Here is a 21,309-nt window from a genome sequence, read left to right as displayed (position 1 = left end):
TCCAGACTCTAGGTATTGGCCACAGTCTCTGGATTTTGAGTGGAGGCCCCTCGGCCCTGCGCTTCAGCTCCGCCTTCCAGGCCCCCTGGGACAGCAAGTCTGCTCCCTTGGCTTTAGGCGCACCATTCTCCCAGTCCATCTGAGTGGCAACTCCACCCTTAGAAACACCAGAGGCCATGGCTCCACCCTTTGAAACCCCTGAGGTCATGGCCATACCTTTTGAGGCTGAAGCAGCTCGGCTTCTTGTGTCCCTGTCTCTTCAGCTTCTGCTTCTATGGCCTCTCAGCCCTCGGGCCTCACGCCTGCATCTGCCCTGCTGGGGCAAGTGTTCCAAAGCTCAGTAGCTCCACCAGTAAGTGGCCGGAGGCACCCCACTCCGCCAGGAAGCCTCCTGCTCACAGGCATTCCGCTCTCTCTCTCCGTGGGTCGGCTCCTGCGCCGTCTTTCACTGGTCTCCTGGTTCTGCTGCTGTAGGTTCTCTGCTGCTGGTCCTCTGTCACTGCCGCACGTCTATCCATTCACAGTTTTAAAACCGCTTCCACATTTTAGGGATCTGTTAGAGCAGCACCCCACTCTCTCGGTACCAAATTCTTTCTTAGTCATCTAGTGCTGCTACAACAGAAATACCACAAGTGGATGTTTTAATGAAGAGAAGTTTATTTCCTCACAGTCAAAGTAGACTAAAAGTCCAAATTCAGGGTGTCAGCTCCAGGGGAAGGCTTTGTCTCTCTCAGCCTTCTCATCAGTGTTTCCCCGGACTAGGAGCGTCTCTGCGCAGGGACCCCGGTCCAAAGGATGCGCTCTGTTCTTGGCACTGCTTTCTTGATGGTATGAGGTCCCCCCGTAACTTGTTTTTTTGTTGGTATCCATCAAGTCGATGCCAGCTCACGATGACACCACATGTGCAGAGTAAAACTGCTCCACAGGGTTTTCAAGGCTGCGACCTTTAAGAAACAGGCTGCCAAGCCTGTCTTCTGAGGCGCCTCTGGGTGGATTCGAACCACCAACCTTTCGTTTAATAATCAAGAGTCAAGCATTTAACCATTTAAGCCACCCAGGAACAGTAATTATGTTAGCTATATTAATACTTATTTACTATGTAATTACTCATTCTTTACCATGGTAGTAATAATTTACTATAATATTATCTACAGTAATAATCATTTAGTATAATACTGTGTTGCGTATTGTGAATGCCTTATTTCATTTAATTCTCTCAACATTCCTAACAAGTAGATCTTTTCCTCTCCATTTACAGATGACAGAGTTGAGGCTCAGAGTGGTTAAGTAACTTGCCCACAGTCACACAGTGAGATTGGAGCCTAACTCTGCCTTATCCCAAAGCCCGGGCTCTAACAACTGTGCTCTACTGTGCACCCCAGCTGCTGAGCCTGGTATGCGTCGCCGTGCTGGGGAAGGGTCCCACCTGCAGAAACAGACAGGGAAATGGGGGATTATGCTGCTGCGTCAAGTGCTGATGTTGAGCCATGACCCAGGGACCCCACACACCCCGTGAGCTATGTTCTAGAGCCAGCCCAGTAGATCAGAGAGTTGAATTTCCTAGCGTGGCAATAGATGAAAGAGATATGGGGATTGGAAAGGATCTATTTGGAGCTTGAACCAAATATCTCGATGATTCAGACAGAACTATGTGCAGCTAATGGGGTGCCCCTTGGAAAGGAAGCAAGCTCAGGGGGTAGTAAGGGCCACAATAATGCCAGGGTTGCTATTCCACACGGAGAAGGGTCAGTGATGTTGAAAGCCATGTAATTTGCTTTCCTTGTATGAGAAAAACAAGGCTTTCTGCTCCTAGGTATATAATCAAGAGAATTGAAAACGTATGTCCACACAAAAACATATATCCGAATGTTGATATCGGCATTATTCACAATAGCCAAAATGTCCATCAACCGATGATGGACAAATAAAAGGTCCATACACACAATGGAATATTATTCCGCCGTAAAAAGGCAATGACGTACTGATATATGCCATGACATGGACGGACTTTGAAAACCCTATGCTGGGTGAAAGGTGTCGGTCACAAAAGGCCACATATTGCGTGATTGTATGCGTACGAAATGTCCAGGATAGCGACATTCATAGGGAGGGGGCCTGGGAGAAGGGGACAATGGGGAGGGACTACTAAGGAAGTTGAGCTTCCTTTTCCAGGTGATGAAAATATAAAGGAAGGAGTGACAATGGTTGCACAAGTCTGCAAATATACTAAAACCCCCTGAACCGTACACTTCAAAGGAGTGACTCGGGGGGTATGTGAATTATGTCTCACTAAAGCTGTCATTTTTAAAAAGAAAGAACAAGCTGGCTTTTTTTTTCCTTGAGAAGAAAACGTTCCCTGTGGTGAGGGCTAGCTCATCTAGGCAGGGTGGACACTCATTAGGCACAAGAGGTGGAGTGCTTAGGACCCCTGACGCTGTTCGGGGTCGACAAAATATTTTAATTTTAATTTCTTTTAAAATCAGAAGAAACATTGAATAGAGTAATAATGAGCATGTCATAATGATGCCATATTCACTTTTATTTGTCTTTATACCAGCGCAGTCATAATTACGATGCTTCATATTCTTTTTTTTATGGAAGAAAGGACCCACAAAGGCAAAAGTGCCTAGTGCCCATCAAAGTCATCAATGACCCTGCTTCTAAGTAATTAGTGAAGAAAATCTGTTGCTACCTTCACTATTGAAGAGAAAGAATGGAATTGGAACACTCATCATCTTCCTCACTCATGATCTAGAACTCCATCCCTACCCAGAACCCTGCAGAGCTGGCAAGGTCTGGCACAGGAAGGCTTCCTTTAGCTTTTTAAAGTGCTGAGGGGCTAAGGGCTGGGGCATGTTTCTTATAAGAAGAGCGGTGGAGTGTCCCAAGCGAGGACAGTGGCAATTTGGAACTCTAGGGGCTTGAAGAAATCATGGGATGAGGAAGAGAAGAGACGCCCACAGAGAGGGAACATCTGTATGGGACCCTCCCATCAGAAAGCCCTAAATTGAGCCTGGAAACAGGAGAAGGACCTCCTAATGCACAGGAGGGCACATAGGGGGTGTCTCAGGATCCTTTCCATCCCTCCCTCTGAACAGAGGGCTGGGCTGCTCTCCCCTGGACTTTGGGAGCACACACTGAGGGAGCTGGGCACTCTGACAACAGTGAGATGGTCCCCTTGGACCTGGCAATGGCCTGTGGCTCACTAAGGTTTCTCTTTCTGCTCCCTGCTCCCCATCACACCCTTCCTCCCATGAAGCAAGAAGAGCCCCAGCAGCCAGCCTTCCTCTGACTCCCACAAGCACTGCCTACCCCAGCTACCTCTCAGGCTTCACCGACTCTGTCCAGGACCACAGGCTTTTTGGCCACAAAGGTGCCAAGCCTGGCAGCAGAGTAACTAGGGTAGCAGGTATGGCAAGTATGGCACCAGCCCTGGGCATGAGGCCCCACTGAGCAGTTTGGTATGACCAGCGGTGTATCTACACAAAATGGTACCTGTGGCAAGCACTGAAGCTGCACCCCTATCCCAACATCTGACACCCCTCTTTTCTATCACTTTACCATAATATCAGCCCAAAAATACCAGTCAAGCTCGTTAATCTTTTAATTAACACATTACCATGCTACAGGAAGGATTTGGGACCATACCGGATTGGTAGAAACTGCTCAGTGGCGCCAGGTACCTAGGGCTGGTGCAATACCCCAGGTGCACCAAGGCCGTCCCCCACATTTCACTTCTCTGTTCCTTCCTCCACATCCAACACATCCTGCGAGTTCATCTTTGGTCACATGTCTGCCCCTCCCAATCACCCTACTTCACCCAGGTCAGATTCTTATGATCTCACCCGTTGGGGCACCAATTCCTGTCTGGGTGCTCTGCCTTCACTCCAGGTCCACCCTTCCAAGGTGCCAGATCTCTTTGAATTCCAACTTTTCATCAAGTCATCCTCCTGTTCAAAATCTTCAACACTCACCCCAATCCTGTAGCTTACAGAGGGGCTTTCAAACACTCTTTGATCCCTAAAAACTTTCCTTAAGGTAAGAACTTACGGACGAACCAGATATATGAGAAAGATAAAGCTTTAGCTGACACAGGATAAGGGCAAGAAGACCCACTCATCTGAGCCTCCACTCCACCACCAGGCAGTCCCTAAACCACCTCTGAGGATCCAGTTGAGCTCTTGTAGTTAAAAACTCACTGGACCTGCAGTGCCATGGATCACTTTTATGTGACCTTTCTGCCTTTGTCTAGTAACTCCCACCCAAGTGATTGGGTGAGACTGTGCAAATAAGGTAATTGTGGCCCACCAAGGGGATTGGTCATTTTTGCCATCCTGTTAGGCTTAAAAGAGAGTCAATTCCAGAACAGAGAGAGCATCTCACCACCACCAAGGAAGAAGGGCTAAGAGTGGAGTGCATTCTTTGGACCCGGGATCCCTGTGCTGAGAAGTTTCTGGAACCAAGAGACTGAGAGAGAGAGAAACATCAGCAGCAGAGACTGGCAGCAGGAGACAGCGTGGTGGGCTTCCTGGCCCACAGAGCAAGAAAGCTGAGTGCCTTTGGGCAGGAGGCTTGCTGGAAGAGCAGGGTTCCTCTGGGCACAGTGAAGCCAGGTTTCCTGGCCCATGGAGCTAGAGCTGAGTGCCTTCTGGCCAAGGCTTACTAGCTGAGTGGGATGCCTCGGGGCACTTATCAGAGGAGCTAAAAGAGCTTTGTAATACTTGCCAGAGCAGGGCAGAGACCGAGGGTCAGAGAGAGGCGTGCCTTGGAGCACAGCTGAGAAGAGGCTGTCCTGATGGAAGAACTATATCCTGAGAGTTCCTCAACCTGAATTATCACCTGTTGCTTCCCTAATAAACCCCATAATCATAGGTATTGTCTGTGAGTTCTGTGTGGCCATTGCAATGAATTATCAAACCCAGCACAGAAGTAGAGAGTGCCACAGGAGGGATGGTTAGCTTCAGAATCAGTAAAGACAGCAGAGAGAAGTGTGCCTGACCTCTGCCTCATAGGAATCAGCCTTGGGCTGTTGATCTTGATTCTCCTCCCTCCTTGTGAAGAGAGAAGAGGTCAGAGGCCGAGCCCACATCATTTTTACTGTACATATATAGACATAATGCCTTGAGATGTTGTTCTACTGTACCATCATGATTGCAATACATTTTAAAACTAAATATCCAGAACATGAAGACAAAAAACTTCAGCTGTTTCAACATCATTTAAAATTGTGTGATAATGACTTTATCATGCCATAAGCATACTAATAAATGTTCAGAATCTTCTTTTGAGGTTTCCTTATGACAGAAGACAAAAAAATACGTATCTCTGGGGAAACACTTTTTTCCTTCCAAGTAAAAATGCCTTAAAAAAAAAAAAAGCATAGAAAATAATATGGTTACAAACGGAAATGCTTTCCTTTGTCAGAAAATGCATTTGAAGATGCACAGATAGAACTATTATCAAAGATTTAAGAAATAAATATCAGAACAAACCACGCAGTGTGGAGGGCTTTCTATTCAGTTATTTCTAACTTGTCTCAACTTACACTATCAGGTAAATTCTATATCAGTGTTTCAATTATGAAAGACAGAAAGAATAATGGAAGTCTGTCATCTATGAAAGCCCTCATATCTATCTACTCTAAAAACTAGGGAGCATAATTTTCCAACCTGCTTAAAAGTCTTCAAAATTAGGAGCTTCAGTGGGTGTTGAACCTAATAATTAAAACATAAAAGTGCAAAACCTTCTGATTCATTTGTAAGAACAACAAATTGTCATCAACAGAGATAGCTATTGACTAGTTGAATTTCACAACAAAAACAATTGCATATATATGGAACTGAATTAGTATCATGATATAGAAAGTGTAGCCAACAATGTTTTCATGTTTCAGTTCGGGGCTATGTATTTTTGTGAGATACCTTTTGCACTATGATAGCCATTAAAACCAAGCATCTAATTAAACTGAAATGACTTCCTCTTAATTGCCAGAGGCAGGGAGTTCCCTCGGGACAGAGCGTGGATCTTATCCATCATGGCAGCCCCAGCAACAAGACAGTTCCTGGCACACAGAAGGCACTCTTTGAGTACATATTTGTTGAATGAAAGAATAAATAATGGCAGAATAGGTACTTTGGCCAGCCAGAAACAACTCAAAATGCTGCATAAAATATGAAAACCCTCTTTTTAAAGGGTGAACAAACAAGTTAGTAAGAAATATTCGGAGGCCAAATCTAAATAAAAACAGGAATCTAGAGAAACAAGAGGACCTTTGAATCTTGTTTTTGCTTTAAAGGCATTTGCCAAAGTTGGTGAAATTGACCTTCTAGTTTCATGGCTTCTCAGGGTGAAATAACAGAAAACAAAGCACAAGACCTTCTCTAGGTAGTAAGTTTATTGGGAGACACACACTATTGAACCATATTTTCTAGCTTCTGTAACATAATGTTTTAACATCCACACAAAGTAACCCTTCTCCACCAATGTCTGCTACACCTAGATAAGAGGTTTCCTCAGTTTCCCTTTTGGTAAATGCACCAAGCTCCAAGGTGTCCGTTTCAAATATAGTTGACTAATAAAATCCCCACATGCTCTGACCTCCCCCTGTCATGTTTCCTGTGAAAACCACAATAAAAGTGCTTGCCCCCAGTCATGATCCATCTCTGCCTTGTGACCACCCCCTGAGCTTTCCCTGGGTGGCAATACTGGGCTGTGAATAAATTTTTTAATGTTTCCAGCCTCCTTCTCTTGACCTTACCGTACCTCAAACATTACTTTTCTATCTAATTAAAATGCACACAACCACAAAGCTGAGATTTTAAAAACCTTATCTGTAGCGTGAAGGTGAATAGGAGATAAATTTACCCATCTAAAGACTCAAGGAAAATCTCTTTTGTTTAATCTGAGTGCTGAGTGGAGGAGAAAAAACTACTCCCCAATAATTTAACCACAAATCAGTCATCCCTCAGGTATGCATCCAGAATTCACATCACAAGGATGGTTCAAAAAGTCTTCAAATTAATAATTTTGTTTTTAAGTGGCCCCAGTAGGAAGTACTCCCAGGCACCTGGTGTAAACAAATGCAAATCTCCTCTAGAATAACCCAGGTTACACCCAGAAGCCTCAAAACATTTCCACAGATAAGTTCCAGAAATATGAGCTCACAGTCAAAAATCATAAAACACGTAAGGAAACCAGGCACCATGAGCAAGCGTCAGAAGAGGCAAAGATCCAATATAGAAACATTAGTGACAGAAAATAACTATGAGTAATATGTTTAACAATAAAATAAGGAGGTTGTCATGGTTTGAACTGTGTCCCCCAAAAACATCTGCCAACTTAGCTAGGCCACGATTCCCAGTATTGTGTGGTTGTCCACCATTTTGTCGTCTGATGTGATTTTCCTATGTGTTGTGAATCCTACCTCTGTGATGTTAATGAGATGGGATTAGCTGCAGTTACACTGATGAGGCAGGACTCAATCTACAAGATTAGGTTGTGTATTAAGCCAATCTCTTTTGAGATATAAAAAAGAGAAGTGAGCAGAGAGACAAGGGACCTCATACCACCAAGAAACAAGAGCCAGGAGAATAATGCATTCTTTGGACCCAGGGTCCCTACACTCAGAAGCTCCTTGGCCGCCCAAGATTGATGACAAGGACCTTCCCCCAGAGCCAACAGAGAGAGAAAGCCTTTCTTTGGAGCTGGCACCCTGAATTTGGACTTCTAGCCTCCTAGACTGAGAGAGAATAAATTTCTCTTTGTTAAAGCCACCCGCTTGTGGTACTTCTGTTATAGCAGCACTAGGTGATTAAGAGGTAAAAAGATTAGTAAGGAGCAAGAGTCTATTAAAAAAAACCAAGTGTATTTGAAGAAGAACCAAATATAGAAATAAAATAAAATACAATAGAAATGAAATAAAAATGTAATAATTAAAATTTAAAACTCAGTGAATAGGTTTAACCACAAATTAGATACAGCTGAAGAATAATTAGTGAACTAGAGAAGATTAATCAAGCAGAATGTAGTACAAAAAGACATCAAGATGCAAAACTTAAAAGAGAGGTTAAGACATGGAAGAGAGAATGAAAAGCTCTAACATGTATCTGTTCGGAGTTCCAGAAGGAGAAGAGAGGCGAAGAGAGGGACAGAATAGAGCCAAGGGATACTTACAGAGACAATGGCTGAGAATTTTCCAGAATTGAGGAAAAATACCAATCCACAGATTCAGGAAGACTAATGAGTCCCAAGCAGGTTAAATACAAAGAAATCCAACCCTCAAGACACAATGATGAAACTTCAGAAAACCAAAAATAAAGACAATATCTTAAAAGTAGTCAGAAAGAAAAGAGGAATTACTATGAAGGAGTAGAAATTAGACTGACAGCTGGCTTCTCAACAGCAAAAATAGAACAAAGAAGAACGTGGGGGAAAAAAATGAGCAGTGAGGAAATAACTGTCAACCTAGCAAAAATATCTTTCAACAACAAGAGCAAAATAAAGTGAAACAAAATCTCAGAGAATTTGCAACCAAAAGATAAGAAAATGTTTAAGGATGAACTTCAAACATAAGAAAAATTGAGCAAAAGATGGTGGCAGATGTGTGCATAAATTTAAATACATATTAACTCCGTAAAATAATAATCATGACGGCTTGTGGGGCCAAACAGAAAAATTAATGAACTATTTGACAAAAATAGTGGATAAGTCAGGAGGGTGTGATCAGAATCAAGGTATTGTCAGGTCTTTGTTTGTTCAGGAGAAGAGAAAAATATTGAATTAGTTTATACTTTAATGAATTCAATATGCATGTGAACATTTTTAGGGCAAACACTAAAAGAATAAGAATAGAAAATAGACTTCCAGACTAATAAGTAAGGAAAATGAATGGAAAAAAATTACTTCAATTAGTCTGTAAGAAAGTCAATAAAGATAAGAAAAGAAACCATAGAAAAGGTAGAAAAATGGAAAACACAAAAAAAGGCCTACGAATAAGAACAGTACAATAATTATATTTATAATAATTGCAATTATAATACACCTGAATGAGCTAATTGTTCAAGTTAAAAGAAAATTATCAGATCAGGTATTTTTAATCCATATATATGCTGTTAGCAAAAAACAAGTCTGAAGCAAAAGGATACAGAAAGATTGATGGTAGAAGAATGAAAAACTATATATCATATAAACATTATCCAAACAAAAAGCTGGACAATATGAATACAAAAAACATTATTAGAGATAAAAAACAGTCACTACATATTAATTAAATTTTTCTTCAGAAGATGGCAATTCTGAATTTGTTTGCACCCAATAACATAGCCTTAAAATATATGAAACAAATATTGACGGAATTACAAAAAGAAATTAATAAATTCACAGTTTTGGTAAGCGGTATTAGCATACCTCTTTCAGTAACAGAGATCAAGAAGACAAAAATCCTCAGTAATAAAAAAGAAGGTAGAGAACTACCAAACACATTCTTCTGAAGCACTCACACAACTTTCATGAAAATCAACTACATGTTAGAACAAAACAGAGAAGTCTCAACATATTTCCTTGGATTGATATCATATATTCCCTGTTATCTGACCGCAGTGTAATTAAGTTAAAAACCAATCACAAAGGGATAACTACAAAAAAAGGCATATTCTTGAACTTTAAAATAAAGACTTCTAAAAATATTCATGGTGGGATATGCAATCATAATGCAAATTAGAAAACAGAACTGATCTATTACATTGTATATTCATATAAACCAAAAAAAACCACCACCATTGAGCCCATTCCAACTCATAACGACCCTACAGGACAGAGTAGAACTGGCCCATAGGGTTTCCAAGGTGCGGCGGGTGGATTTGAACTGCAGACTTTTGGTTAGCAGCCAAGCTTTTAACCACTGTACTACTAGGGCTCCATATTCATATAACATAATAGAAATTCTTGTGGGTCTAATTAAACTGTAGTTACAGGAAAGTCAAATATTAGAAAAGACAAAAGCCTAAAAATTAGTGAGCCATCTCAAAATAAACAAAGTTCAAGGAAGAAGATAAAAGAGCAGAATTTAATGAAATAGAAGACCAGCATAACAGAATTAGTAAAACCGAAAAGACCAGAAGAGAAAAAAGACAATTCTCTGGCAATATAATTCAAGGAAAATAAAGACAGGAATGGCACAAACTAACAATATTAGAAATCAAAAAAGGGGACATAACTGCTTCAAATAAATGGATAATGCATGTGTAACAAATAACTTTATATCAATAAATGTTAAACCACAAATGAAATGGATACATTCCTAGGAAAAAAACTTGCAGAAAACAAGAAGGACAGACCAAGAAGCCCAATAACCACTTTAAAAATTGAATCAGTAGTTTAAATGCTTCTTGGCAAGAAAACTCTCACCAAATTTTACCAATGAGATTTATGAAACATACAAGGAACAAATAATTTCAGTGTTTCACAAAATGGGAAAATAAAAACTCTCCCCAACTTAATTTATAAGGCCAGCATAACCCTTACATCCAAATTTGACAAGGACAATAAAAGGAAGGAAAATTACAGGCCAATTGTACTAAAGAATATAAATGTAAAAATCTTGAAATGAAATACTAGCAAACCTATCCAGCAATGTATAAAAACTTATAAATATCATGACCAAGTTGGGTTTATCCCAGGAATATAAACTTGGCTTAATTATTAGAGAATAAAAAAAACCAAACCCGTTGCTGTCAAGTTGATTTCAACTCATAGCGACCCTACAGGACAGAGTAGAACTGCCCCATAGGGTTTCCAAGGAGTGGCTGGTGGATTCGAACTGCCAATCGTTTGGTTAGCAGCTGTAGCTCTTAATCACTGCACCACCAATTCATTTCATTAACATAGTAAAGGACAAAATTTGCCAACAGTTATCTTAATATATGCAGAGAAAGTGTTTGATAAAATCCAATATCAATTCATGGTTTTAAAATAAAACTCAGAAAATTGAGACTAAAGAGAATTGCTTGATCTAAGAAAAGAGTTTCTACAAATAAAACCCTATAGCAAACATCATATTTAACAGAGAAACACTGAAAGCATTCTTTTTAAGATCAGGAACAGGACAGAAGTACCCACTCCCACCTCTATTCAACAATGTGCTAAAGGTCCTTACCAGTGCAATAAGGCAAGAAAAGTAAATAAAAGGCTTAAGAATGAAAAAGAAAACCTTTATAATTATTTGCAGATTCATATAATTGGCTCTGAAGAAAACCAAAGAGAATCTAAAGACGAAGTATTAGAAATAATGAGATTAACAAAGTTTCTGGATGTAAAATCAATACAAAACACACCTACATTTCTATGCCAATAACAATCAAAATATTTTTTAAACACATGCCTCTTGCAACAACGTCAAAAAATTGTCAGTTAAGTACTTACATGGTGAAAATGTTATCATGTTATTCAAAGACATTAAAAAAGGTCTATAAATGGAGAGTTAAATCATGTTCATGGATTGGAAGTTTCAACATTTTCCACACGTTGGTCTATCGAAACAATGCAATGCCAATCAAAATCCCAACAGGTTGTTTTGTGGAATTTGACAAGCTCGCTCTAAAAAGTACATTTGGAAGTAGAGAGCCAAGAATAACCAAGATATCCCTGAAAAAGAAGAGCAAAGTGGAATATTTACTTTACCAAATATCAAGAATTTTATAAATATATAGCAATTAAGACAGCATTGTATTAACATAGAAATAAATCATTCACTCAGTGGAACAGAAAAGAGAGCCCAAAAACAGAGCCACATGTATATTTATTACACAACCAGCATCGCAGAGTAATGGAGAAAGGATGGACTTTTCTTGAACAATTGTTTATCTACATAGAAAACAATTAAATTTTACCCCTGTATTATACTATAAACAAAGATCAGTTTCATGTGGATTAAAGAGCAAACTATAAAAAACATTTTTAGAAGACAATATAGGAAAACATCTTTATTACCTTGGGGTAGCAAAGGATTTCCTAAATAATATTCAACCATAGTGCAAACCGAAAAAAAGAATGTTAATTTTAATTACATTTAAATTTAGACCTTGTTAATTTCCAATCCTTAAACAGAGTGAAAACACCAGGTACAAACTGAAAAAGATATTTCCAACGCATATGAGGACAAGGGCAAAAATTCTGAACAGAAGCTTCAGAGAAAGCAAAAGTTGAGGGCCAGTAAACATATGAAAAGATGTCCAGCATCATCAGTCATCAGGGAAATACAAATAAAAAATTAGTTACCCTTTCATACTCACTAGATTGGCAAAATTTTTAAAAATAAGAATATGGAGTAGCTGGTGGTGCAGTTAATGGGCTCAGCTGCTAACTGAAAGGTTGGAGGTTCAAGTCTACCCAGAGGTGCCTCAGAAGAAAGACCTGGCAATCTACTTCCAAAAAATCAGCCATTGAAAATCCTATGGAGCACAGTTCTCTGACACACATAGCGTTGCCATAAGCCAGGGTCAACTCGAGGGCAACTAGTTTGGAACATTAATGCAATGCTAGTAAAAGTGTACTTACAATAACCTTGAAAAGCAAGCTGGCACTTACCTAGTAGAATGGAAGGTGTGAATACCCTTGTTGTTGTTAGCTACCTGTAAGTAGGCCCTCACTGCTCAACAAAACGACCCCTCTGATTGTTTGGGGAATCCACTGAAACCTGTTCAGCATCATAACAGCACACAAGCTTCCACTGATAGGCGGTGGCTGCACATGAGATGCGTTGGCCAGGAATAGAACCCAGGTCCCCCACACAGGAGGTGAGAAACTTACCAGTGAGCCACCATTGTCCTCTACAGCCCAGCACTTGTACTCACAGGTGTAAACCTAGAGCAACTCCTGGACATGTGCCCCAGGAGATATACAGGAACATTCATGGAAACAACATTTGTAATGGGAAAAAAATCAAAGTAACCCAAAATGACCATCAACAGCAGTTAGGATAAATAAAGTATGATAGTCATATGACAAACTGTTACATAGCAGTAAAAATTAATGAATTAGAGTTACACCCGATAGCTTGGATGAACCTCAAAAATGTAATGTTGAGTGGAAAAAAAGTCAACAGCAGAAGAATGCATGTGGTATTATTCCATTTCTATAAAGTTCACAACAATTTAAAACCATGTACTGTCTTGAGAAAAAAAATATCTGTAATAAAAATCATAAAGAATAGCAAGGAAATGATGAACACAATGACCAGGCGGTGGTTCCACAGAGACAGAAGGGAATGGAATGGGATGGGGAAGACAACCCAGAGGGTTGAGAAGTAGTGGTCATGTTCATTTGTTAAACTGAGTGGGTTCTGTGTCACTATTCTTATATCTTAGATGTGTTCTATACATAATTTTGTATGTTCTCAATATACTTTTTTATTGCTGTGCTTTAAGTGAAAGTTTACAATTCAAGTTAGTCTCTCACACAAAAATTCATACATACATTGTTTTGTGACCCTAGTTGCTCTCCCTATACTGTGACAGCACACTCTTCCTTTCCACCCTAGACTTCCCCTGTCCATTCAGGCAGCTCTTGACCCTCTCTGCCTTCTCATCTCGCCTCTGGAAAGGAGCTGCCCATTTAGTCTCATGTATCTACTTGGGCTAAGAAGCACAGTCTTCACGAGTATCATTTTATGTCCCATAGTCCAGTCTAATCTTTGTCTGAAGAGATGGCCTCGGGAATGGTTTTAGTTCTGGGTTGACAGAGAGTCCAGGGGCCATGTCTTCTGGGGTCCCTCCAGTCTCAGTCAAACCGTTAAGTCTGGTCTTTTTACTATAATTTGAGTTCTGCACCCCATTTTTTTCTGGCTCCATCAGGGACTCTCTGTTGTGTTCCCTGTCAGGGGAGTCATTGCTGGTAGCCGGGCACCATCTAGTTCTTTTGGTCTCAGGCTGATGAAGTCTTTGGTTTATGTGGCCCTTCTGTCTCTTGGGCTAATACTTTCCTTGTGTCTTGGGTGTTCTTCATTCTCCTTTGTTCCAGGTGGGTTGGGACCAACTGATGCATCTTAGGTGGCCGCTCACTAGCTTTTAATACCACAGGCACCACTCACCAAAGTGGGATGCAGAACATTTTCTTAATAAACTTTGTTATGCCAGTTGACCTAGATGTCCCCTGAAGCCATGGTCCCCAAACTTCCGCCCCTGCTACTCTGTCCCTTGAAGTGTTTGATTGTATTCAGGAAACTTCTTAGCTTTGGTTTAGTCCAGTTGTGCTGACTTCCCCTGTAGTGTGTGCTGTCCTTCCCTTCACCTAAGATAATTCTTGTCTACTTTCTAGTTCGTGAATAACCCTCTCCCTCCCTCCCCACCCTCCTAACCATCAAAGAATGTTTTCTTCTGTGTTTAAACCTTTTCTTGAGTTCTTATAATAGTGGACTTATACAATATTTGTCCTTTTGTGACTGACTAAATTCACTCAGCATAATGCCTTGCAGATTCATCCATGTTGTGAGATGTTTCGCGGATTCATCATTGTTCTTTATCATTGTGTACTATTCCATTGTGTGCATATACTATGATTTGTTTATTCATTCGTCCGTTGAAGGGCACCTAGGTTGTTTCCATCTTTTTGCTGTCGTGAACAGTGCTGCAATGAACCTGGGTGTGCATATATCTATTTGTGTGACAGCTCTTATTTTTCTAGGATATATTTCAAGGAGCAGGATTGCTAGATCATATGGTACTTCTACTTCTAGCTTTTTAATAAAGTGCCAAACCGATTTCCAAAGTGGTTTTACCATTTTACATTCCCACCAACAGTGTATAAGTGTTCCAGTCTCTCCACAACCTCTCTAACATTTATTATTTTGTGTTTTTGGATTAATGCTAGCCTTGTTGGGGTGAGATGGCATCTCATTGTAGTTTTGATCTGCATTTCTCTAATGCTAATGATTGTGAGCATTTCCTCATGTGTCTGTTAGCCACTTAAATGTCTTCTTTGGCAAAGTGCCTGTTCATATCCTTTGCCCATTTTTTAATTGGGTTGTTTGTCTTTTTGTTGTTGAGGTTTTGCAGTATCTTGTAGATTTCAGAGATTAGACACTGATCAGATTTGTCATAGCCAAAAATTTTTTCCCAGTCTGTAGGTTGTCTTTTTATTCTTTTGGTGAAGTCTTTTGATGAGCATAAGTATTTGATTTTTAGGAGCTCCCAGTTATCTAGTTTCTCTTCTGGCGTTTGTGCTTTGTTACTTATGGTTTGTATTCTGTTTATGCCATGTTCTCAATATTTAATTAAAGCATTTAAAAGAACTTGATGAAGAAATGGTCAAGGTGTGAGATAAGCCCCGATAAACTGGCATTCTGGAGTGGAGTGCTAAAATTAGGAGTGCTTGGTTCTGGTGGCGGCTCCTAACTTATGCTCTGACCTGTGTAGAGGCACTTACGTTCCTGTTCCAGTCTTCTCAGTTGGTAAATAGGGATAATACACGCAACACAGAAATCTTCTGAGGGTCAAAAGAGACAATGGATATGAAAATGCCTTGTAAACATAAAAGATGCTACACAAATGGAGGAGCCTTGGTGGCGCAGTGGTGAAGAGCTCGGCTGCTAACCAAAAAGGTTGGCAGTTCGAATCCACCAGCTGCTCCTTGGAAACCCTATGGGGCAGTTCTACTCTGTTCTATAGGGTCACTACGAGTCGGAATCAACTCGACGGTAACGAGTTTTTCGGGTATACAAATGGAAGGTGGTGGCATTGTTCTTGGCAATTCCAGATTTGCTTGGTACAGAACAGTGACTCAGAGTCTTAAACTCCCAGGTTAAAGAAATGGGCTGTGGTGCTGCTCTTGCAGCTTCACAGGGTGTAAGGGTAACTAGGTTGTAGGATTAACGTCAATTACCCAGGCAGGGTAGGGCTTGTTCCCCAGGCTGTGCCTCAGTTGAGCGGTTTAGCAGGAACACGAAGCCACTCCTACCGCCCTGCCTTCTGGTAAACTAGACTTCCTAGGGACAGGGCATGGAGCCCCCAGCTCACGTCTGAGTGTCTCCTTCTCCTCTAAACCCAGACCACTCCTCAATAGAGTGAGCTCAAGGGATTCAATTCCTACTTTACATCAGCGGGAGGCACATGCAATAAAGCGGCCAGTCCGTGCACCTGTCCACACTCAACTCCACGCTTTGAACGCTGCACCCACCAGATTACAACCAGATTACTGCTTCCCCCGTTTAAAAAAACAACTTCCCAAGCAAACACAAGATTTGCTATTGTTTTGGTTTTGCTTCTTTCGTTACATCCATGTTCCTGTTGCCTTCCGCTACAGGGGAGAAGCACAAGCTGAAGGAGACGGGCACGTGTGTTCAGCAGGTGGACTGTGACCTTTATGGTTCCTCTTCAATCCCTGGCCCGCCCACTCACCAGAGCTCCTTGGACAGTATCCATTGTCTCTGGAAGCCCCAGAAGATTTATGGGTAAAATCTATGATTAATCCCATTCAACAAGTGAGAAGGCTCTGCAACAGGGAAGTAAGTGCCTCTACCCTCACAGTTGGGGGTCTTCACCCCCGAAGCAACTCCTCAGCCCTCTCCTGGTGGAGCACTGATTTGCACACAGGTGTTCTGCCCTTGAGGGCAGGGCTGGGGGTGGGGCAGGGTTCAGATTCTACTTGTCTTTGCAAATCCCTTCATTAACTTGCTCATAATAGGTATGTCTTAGATAAAGTTGAGTTCCTTTATATTTTTTTCAGGGCTTCGAACCGGTTCATTCCAGTTCAAACCCCTGCTGAGAATTTGCGTTTCCACTCCAGGTATACTGAATCAGAATCCACATTTTAACAAGATCCCCCAGGTGATTCTTACGTATAATAAGCTTTGAGAACTACGGTTCTGTTAGTTGTTCTCAGAATTGGTCCCTAACAAGCAGCATTAACATCTCCCGGGAACTTGTTAGAAACGCAAATTCTCAGCAGGGGTTGGAGTCAGAACCGACCGGTTGGAAGCCCTGTGTTTTTTTTATTTTTTTTATTTTTAAGGATGTTAAGAACCAAACGATCCCTCCACCCTGGCATTCCCTGGGCGCCCAAGTCCTGTCTCCCTCTGCATAAGAAGGGCTCCCTGACAACCAGGCTGTGGCCCCACCAACAGCACCTCCACCGCGAGCTCCTCCTCCCAGACTCTCAAGAAAACCAGCCCCGGCTCTTCCCCCAGCGTCCTGCTATCTGCCCACAAGAGGGCGCTCGCTGCAAGCCCCAAACTGTTGTCCACTAGGGGAAGTACTTTTACGGAAAGAGCTGAATAGAGCTAAGGCTTGGGCGTGGCTGTGCAGCGTGGAAGCTTGCACCCGCTCCCACCTTCACTGCGGAAGGAGAAGGAACCTGGAGGGGGAGGGCCTCCGATCAGGTGCGGTTCTCAGCCTTCTTGGAATGGTTCGCCAATCCCCACCCAGTGATGGAGGAAGAAGACTTAATTCTACAAAGTTGGGCCCTAAGGGAAGCAGGGAGGTGAATGAGAGGAGGAGGATGTGATACGCATCTGAGTTCGAGATCCCTTTCCGGCAGAACCTGGAGAGGAACTTGCCCAACTCAGACGAGGCGCAAGAGAGGAGGAGAGGCAAGCAAATGTCCCATGGCCCTGAAGCAAAATCTACCCCCTTCCCTTCCCTGTCCCTCCTGCCTGAAAACACTAATTCAGACAGTGGACAATAATGCAGACGATTAATCATCTTCTCTGGTGGCGGCTGAGGACCAGATTTGGCTCTGGTGGAATAACTGTGGTGATTCATTCTGTCAATATTGACTGAAAGACTTGAAGCTGCTTTTGGCCCAGCCCCGTTTGTAAGCACCCCATTACACATTCCTGCAGCTGCCCACTCCTCAGACCCCCCCCCCCCAATATAAAGGACCTTGTCGCAGAGTGCTGGGACAGACTCCTAAAGTGTGTTGCTCCCACCTCCAGCTGGGGCATGGGCAGCCAGAGTAAGCTCAGCCATACAGTCTCCTCATTGGTCGCAAACTTCCTGGGGCCAGCCCTCCCTGCAACTCCTTCACTGTGGGGAGAAAGTGAACCAGCCCTGCCCCAGGGCCCTTCTGGCCCTGCCCCTCTCAACACGCCCAGAGCAAAATTCACTTCTTCCCCGATGAGATGGGACTCTATCTCTGTCCCACTTCTAGGAGCCCCGACCCCCATGACAGCCCACTCAGGCACCATCTCCTTCTCTAAGCTTGTCCCAGAACCCTCTCAGCTGGGGACCATTTTAGCTTTTCCTGAAAGTGTCTTCATCCAGAGGGAGCATCTTTTTCTAAGTCACCTTGTGAGCTAGCAGCAGCCCTGTCAGGATGGAGCCGCCATCTTGTGGCCCCTCCCACCATTCTCCTGCCTGGGAGTCCCTCCCAGAGGTTGCCAGTGAGTAAACCTTCTGACTGGCATCACGCAGAATGAGAAAGCAGAAATAATGGCAGAGTTAGGACACAGGTGTAGACTTGGCCAAAAAGAAAACCACATATATTTATTGTACAATTACCCGCCGCTGGATTTGACTCACACGGGTGCCCTAGAGGGTGTCTCCACCTTCCTAATTTATGTTTAGCCCTTGAGGGCCTCATTGTAGATCATAGCCAAGGCCCCCAGGAAGGTGACATATTCCTGGAAGTTCACCTCCTGGTCCTTGTTCTGGTCCAGGTCCTCCATCAGCCTTGCAATTTCAGCATCCTGCAGGTGCTAATGCGTGAGAATGGGAAATCCAGGCTCAGTCGTGGTGAGAACCCTGGATTCTCTCCCTTTCGGCTGCCTCCGGGGATTTCCCTCCAGTCCCCGTCCCAGGCAGCCCTCTCTCATACAAGTGGCCCTGTGCTCACTTGTCACTAAGGATCCACCTTAGTGTTCCTTGGGCTCACCTTGGGTTCTTCTCTCTCCTCCTGCTCCTCCAAAACCAAAAAACCAAACCCACTGCCATTGAGTTGATTCCGACTCATAGCAACCCTATTGGACAGAGTAGAACTGCCCCATAGAGTTTCCAAGGAGCACCTGGAGGAGCGAATACCAGGCTGAGAGTGTCCCCCACTCCCTCAGGGAAGTGGGTCTACAGCTTAGGGAGGAACCAGGACCCCAAAATGTGGATATTTGTGAATCCAAAGCTCCGGGCACCTCCCTCTCTAAGTCTGTTTCTAAAGGGAAGAGGAGGGGGTCTGGGGAAGAGGCCCACTCACCGGGCCGATGGTGAGCTCCTTCTTGATCAGCTCCTTCAGCTCCTTCTTGCTCAGGCTGTTCTTGTCACCCTCCTTACCAGCGTATTGGTGGAAGATGGCCACAAGGAGACCAATGGCCTGGTCCAGGGGGCATGCCATGGCTGAGGGCTGGGCTTGGAGCTGGGGACAGAGGGGCTGGTCAGTGCCCAGTGGGCCAGGCCTTGGGCAAGAGGGACTTCTCATCACCCACACACCCCAAGAGTTCTGTCCTCAGTACACCCACACACACACTCATTCCCTTTGCCCAAAGACAGGCGGCATCAGGAGGGCAGCCCAGGGCTTGAAGGCAGGGCTTGAAGGGGAGGAAGAGAGCAGATTCTAGCACCAAGAGATCAGTGCTCTGAGAGGGTTCAGAGCTGAGGATCAGAGGGGTTCAAGGATTCCAGGCAGCAAACAGGGCCAGTGCTTGAGCACAGCTGAGACCTATCCTCCAGGGGTTCCGGAGGAAGCTGGGGAGTGTGAGGGGGGCTGCACACACAGCCACACGCACACAGCCTCACGGGGCCACACGCGGTGACGCTGGCACGCCCGCAGACACACCCTCCCGCACCCGAGAAGGGCACACTCAGGGGAGCCGCCCCATCCAGGCGCCTTAGCCCGGGGCTGCCCGGCACTCCTGCCGCCCCTGACTCTCCCCGCCCCTCCGGGGCTCCACAGACCGGCCCGGTCGGCACCCAAGCGCCGTCCGCAGCCCACGGAGCCCCCCGCGGCCGGGCTGGGCAGGGGGTGGCTGCGCCCCTGGCCCGAGTGCGGGCTGGCCGAGTGGGAACTCACCTCACGGATGCAGCAAAGCGCCAAGGGAGCGGTGCAAGGGATGGGCCGTGTCTCCGCGGGGCCGGCCTGATAACGGGGCCCGTCCCGGAGGCCGGCCTTATAGCGGGCCCGGTCCAGGAGGCCGGCCCGGGGAGAGCCCAGCCCGCGCGCCCGGCCCGCCCCGGCCCGCCTTACACAACAGCACGCGGCCCCGGGCCCCCCCGCCCCAACTTTCCACGCCTCCTGCCCTGGGGCGATTCCGGGTTGGGGCGCGGCCGGTGGCGCCCAGCAGAAGGCCAGGAGCGCCTAGTGGAGCTTCGCCTGATCCCCTAGCTCAGTGACACGGGATGGGACAGAGGAGGGCACGGGACGGCGGCAGTCCCTGGATACCTCTTCCTCAGCTGTCTGCGTGCCGAAGCATGTGTGTGTCCCCAAGCGCAGGGCCAGCGTGTGGGGGGCAGTGGGGCGGGGGAGATAGGAGAATGGTGCCCTCACAGGATGCTGGTGTCTCCCAGAGGGTGTTCAGGGTCAACCCTAGACGGGGGAAAGGGCAGCGCCCAGTGGTCCACAAGATAGGATTTAAAGGCTATCTAGAAGCACTCACCGCCCAGCGAAAATCCCTGCCGCCACCCCTACTCCATCCCCGCCCCCCACTGCCTGGAATTCTACCCTTACAGGCTCTTGTCCATCAATGTGCGCACACCCCTGAGCCGAGCCTGCCCCCATCATTGGGTATGTACCCTTGAGTGGAAAAGTTTCTCAAATCCTCTCCCAAGAAAAGACTTTGATAGGGGCGGGGTAGGAGGGCAGGAAAAGCAAGAAACTCTGAACCCCAGAGATGATGGGGAAGGGTGCTGAGGATGGGAGCAGAGGAAAGGGAAAGGGGCTGGCATGGTGGCCAGGCCAGACTTCCCTTTCTAGCCAGCGTTGCCAGGGTGGCCTAACCTGAGCTAAAGACAAGTCAGACCGGCTTGCCTATCGCTTCCCCCAGGAACCACACCCCAACCGCCCCCATTGCCCTCTTGCTCCACTTTCCCTCAGCTGTCTCTATATCTTTACAGCGTTCCTGGGAGGCAAACAGAAATCAGACCCAACTTCCCCGTTTTCCTGACGACAAAACCAAGCCAAGACAAGCTCAGTGACTTCCACGTTTCAGAAGAACAGGAAGTGGGGTGGGAGATACCCAGAGGGGCTCAGCTCACTCAAGGAGAAGCCCCAACTCATAGCAACCATATAAGACAGTAGAACTGCCCCCCACCCGCCCAGCCACCATGGGGTTTCCAAGGAGTGGCTGATGGATTCGAATAGCAGCCGAGCTCTTAACCACTGCACCACTGGGGCTCC

General features: G+C 44.6%; 1 protein-coding gene and 1 pseudogene across 1 annotated transcript; one reads left to right on the top strand and one right to left on the bottom strand.

Annotated features, from left to right (window-relative positions):
• LOC101357756 (swi5-dependent recombination DNA repair protein 1 homolog) overlaps window positions 1-17,236 on the top strand; it is a 20,395-nt pseudogene extending 3,159 nt beyond the window's left edge.
• Window positions 17,237-18,442: 1,206 nt separating this feature from the next.
• Window positions 18,443-20,137, bottom strand: S100A6 (S100 calcium binding protein A6). Its single transcript, XM_004388604.2, has 3 exons — window positions 19,987-20,137; window positions 19,174-19,332; window positions 18,443-18,685 (listed from the first exon to the last, which is right to left on the bottom strand). Exons 2-3 carry the CDS (start codon window positions 19,309-19,311, stop codon window positions 18,551-18,553), a joined length of 273 nt encoding a protein of 90 aa, XP_004388661.1. The 5' UTR covers window positions 19,312-19,332; window positions 19,987-20,137; the 3' UTR covers window positions 18,443-18,550.
• Window positions 20,138-21,309: the final 1,172 nt, after the last annotated feature.

The sequence above is a fragment of the Trichechus manatus genome, unplaced genomic scaffold, assembly GCF_000243295.1.
Source record: "Trichechus manatus latirostris isolate Lorelei unplaced genomic scaffold, TriManLat1.0 scaffold00213, whole genome shotgun sequence".
Lineage (NCBI taxonomy): Eukaryota > Metazoa > Chordata > Mammalia > Sirenia > Trichechidae > Trichechus > Trichechus manatus.
Note: the sequence above shows the minus strand (reverse complement) of the source record. Positions and strands in the feature narration are given on the sequence as shown.

Bases quoted from the DNA above. Each gene is read 5' to 3' on its own strand.
- S100A6 (XM_004388604.2), bottom strand. From the start codon at position 19,311: ATGGCATGCCCCCTGGACCAGGCCATTGGTCTCCTTGTGGCCATCTTC. The intron at 18,686-19,173 runs GTGAGTGGGCCT...CTCACGCATTAG, and splicing joins AGGAGCTCACCATCGGCCCG to CACCTGCAGGATGCTGAAAT.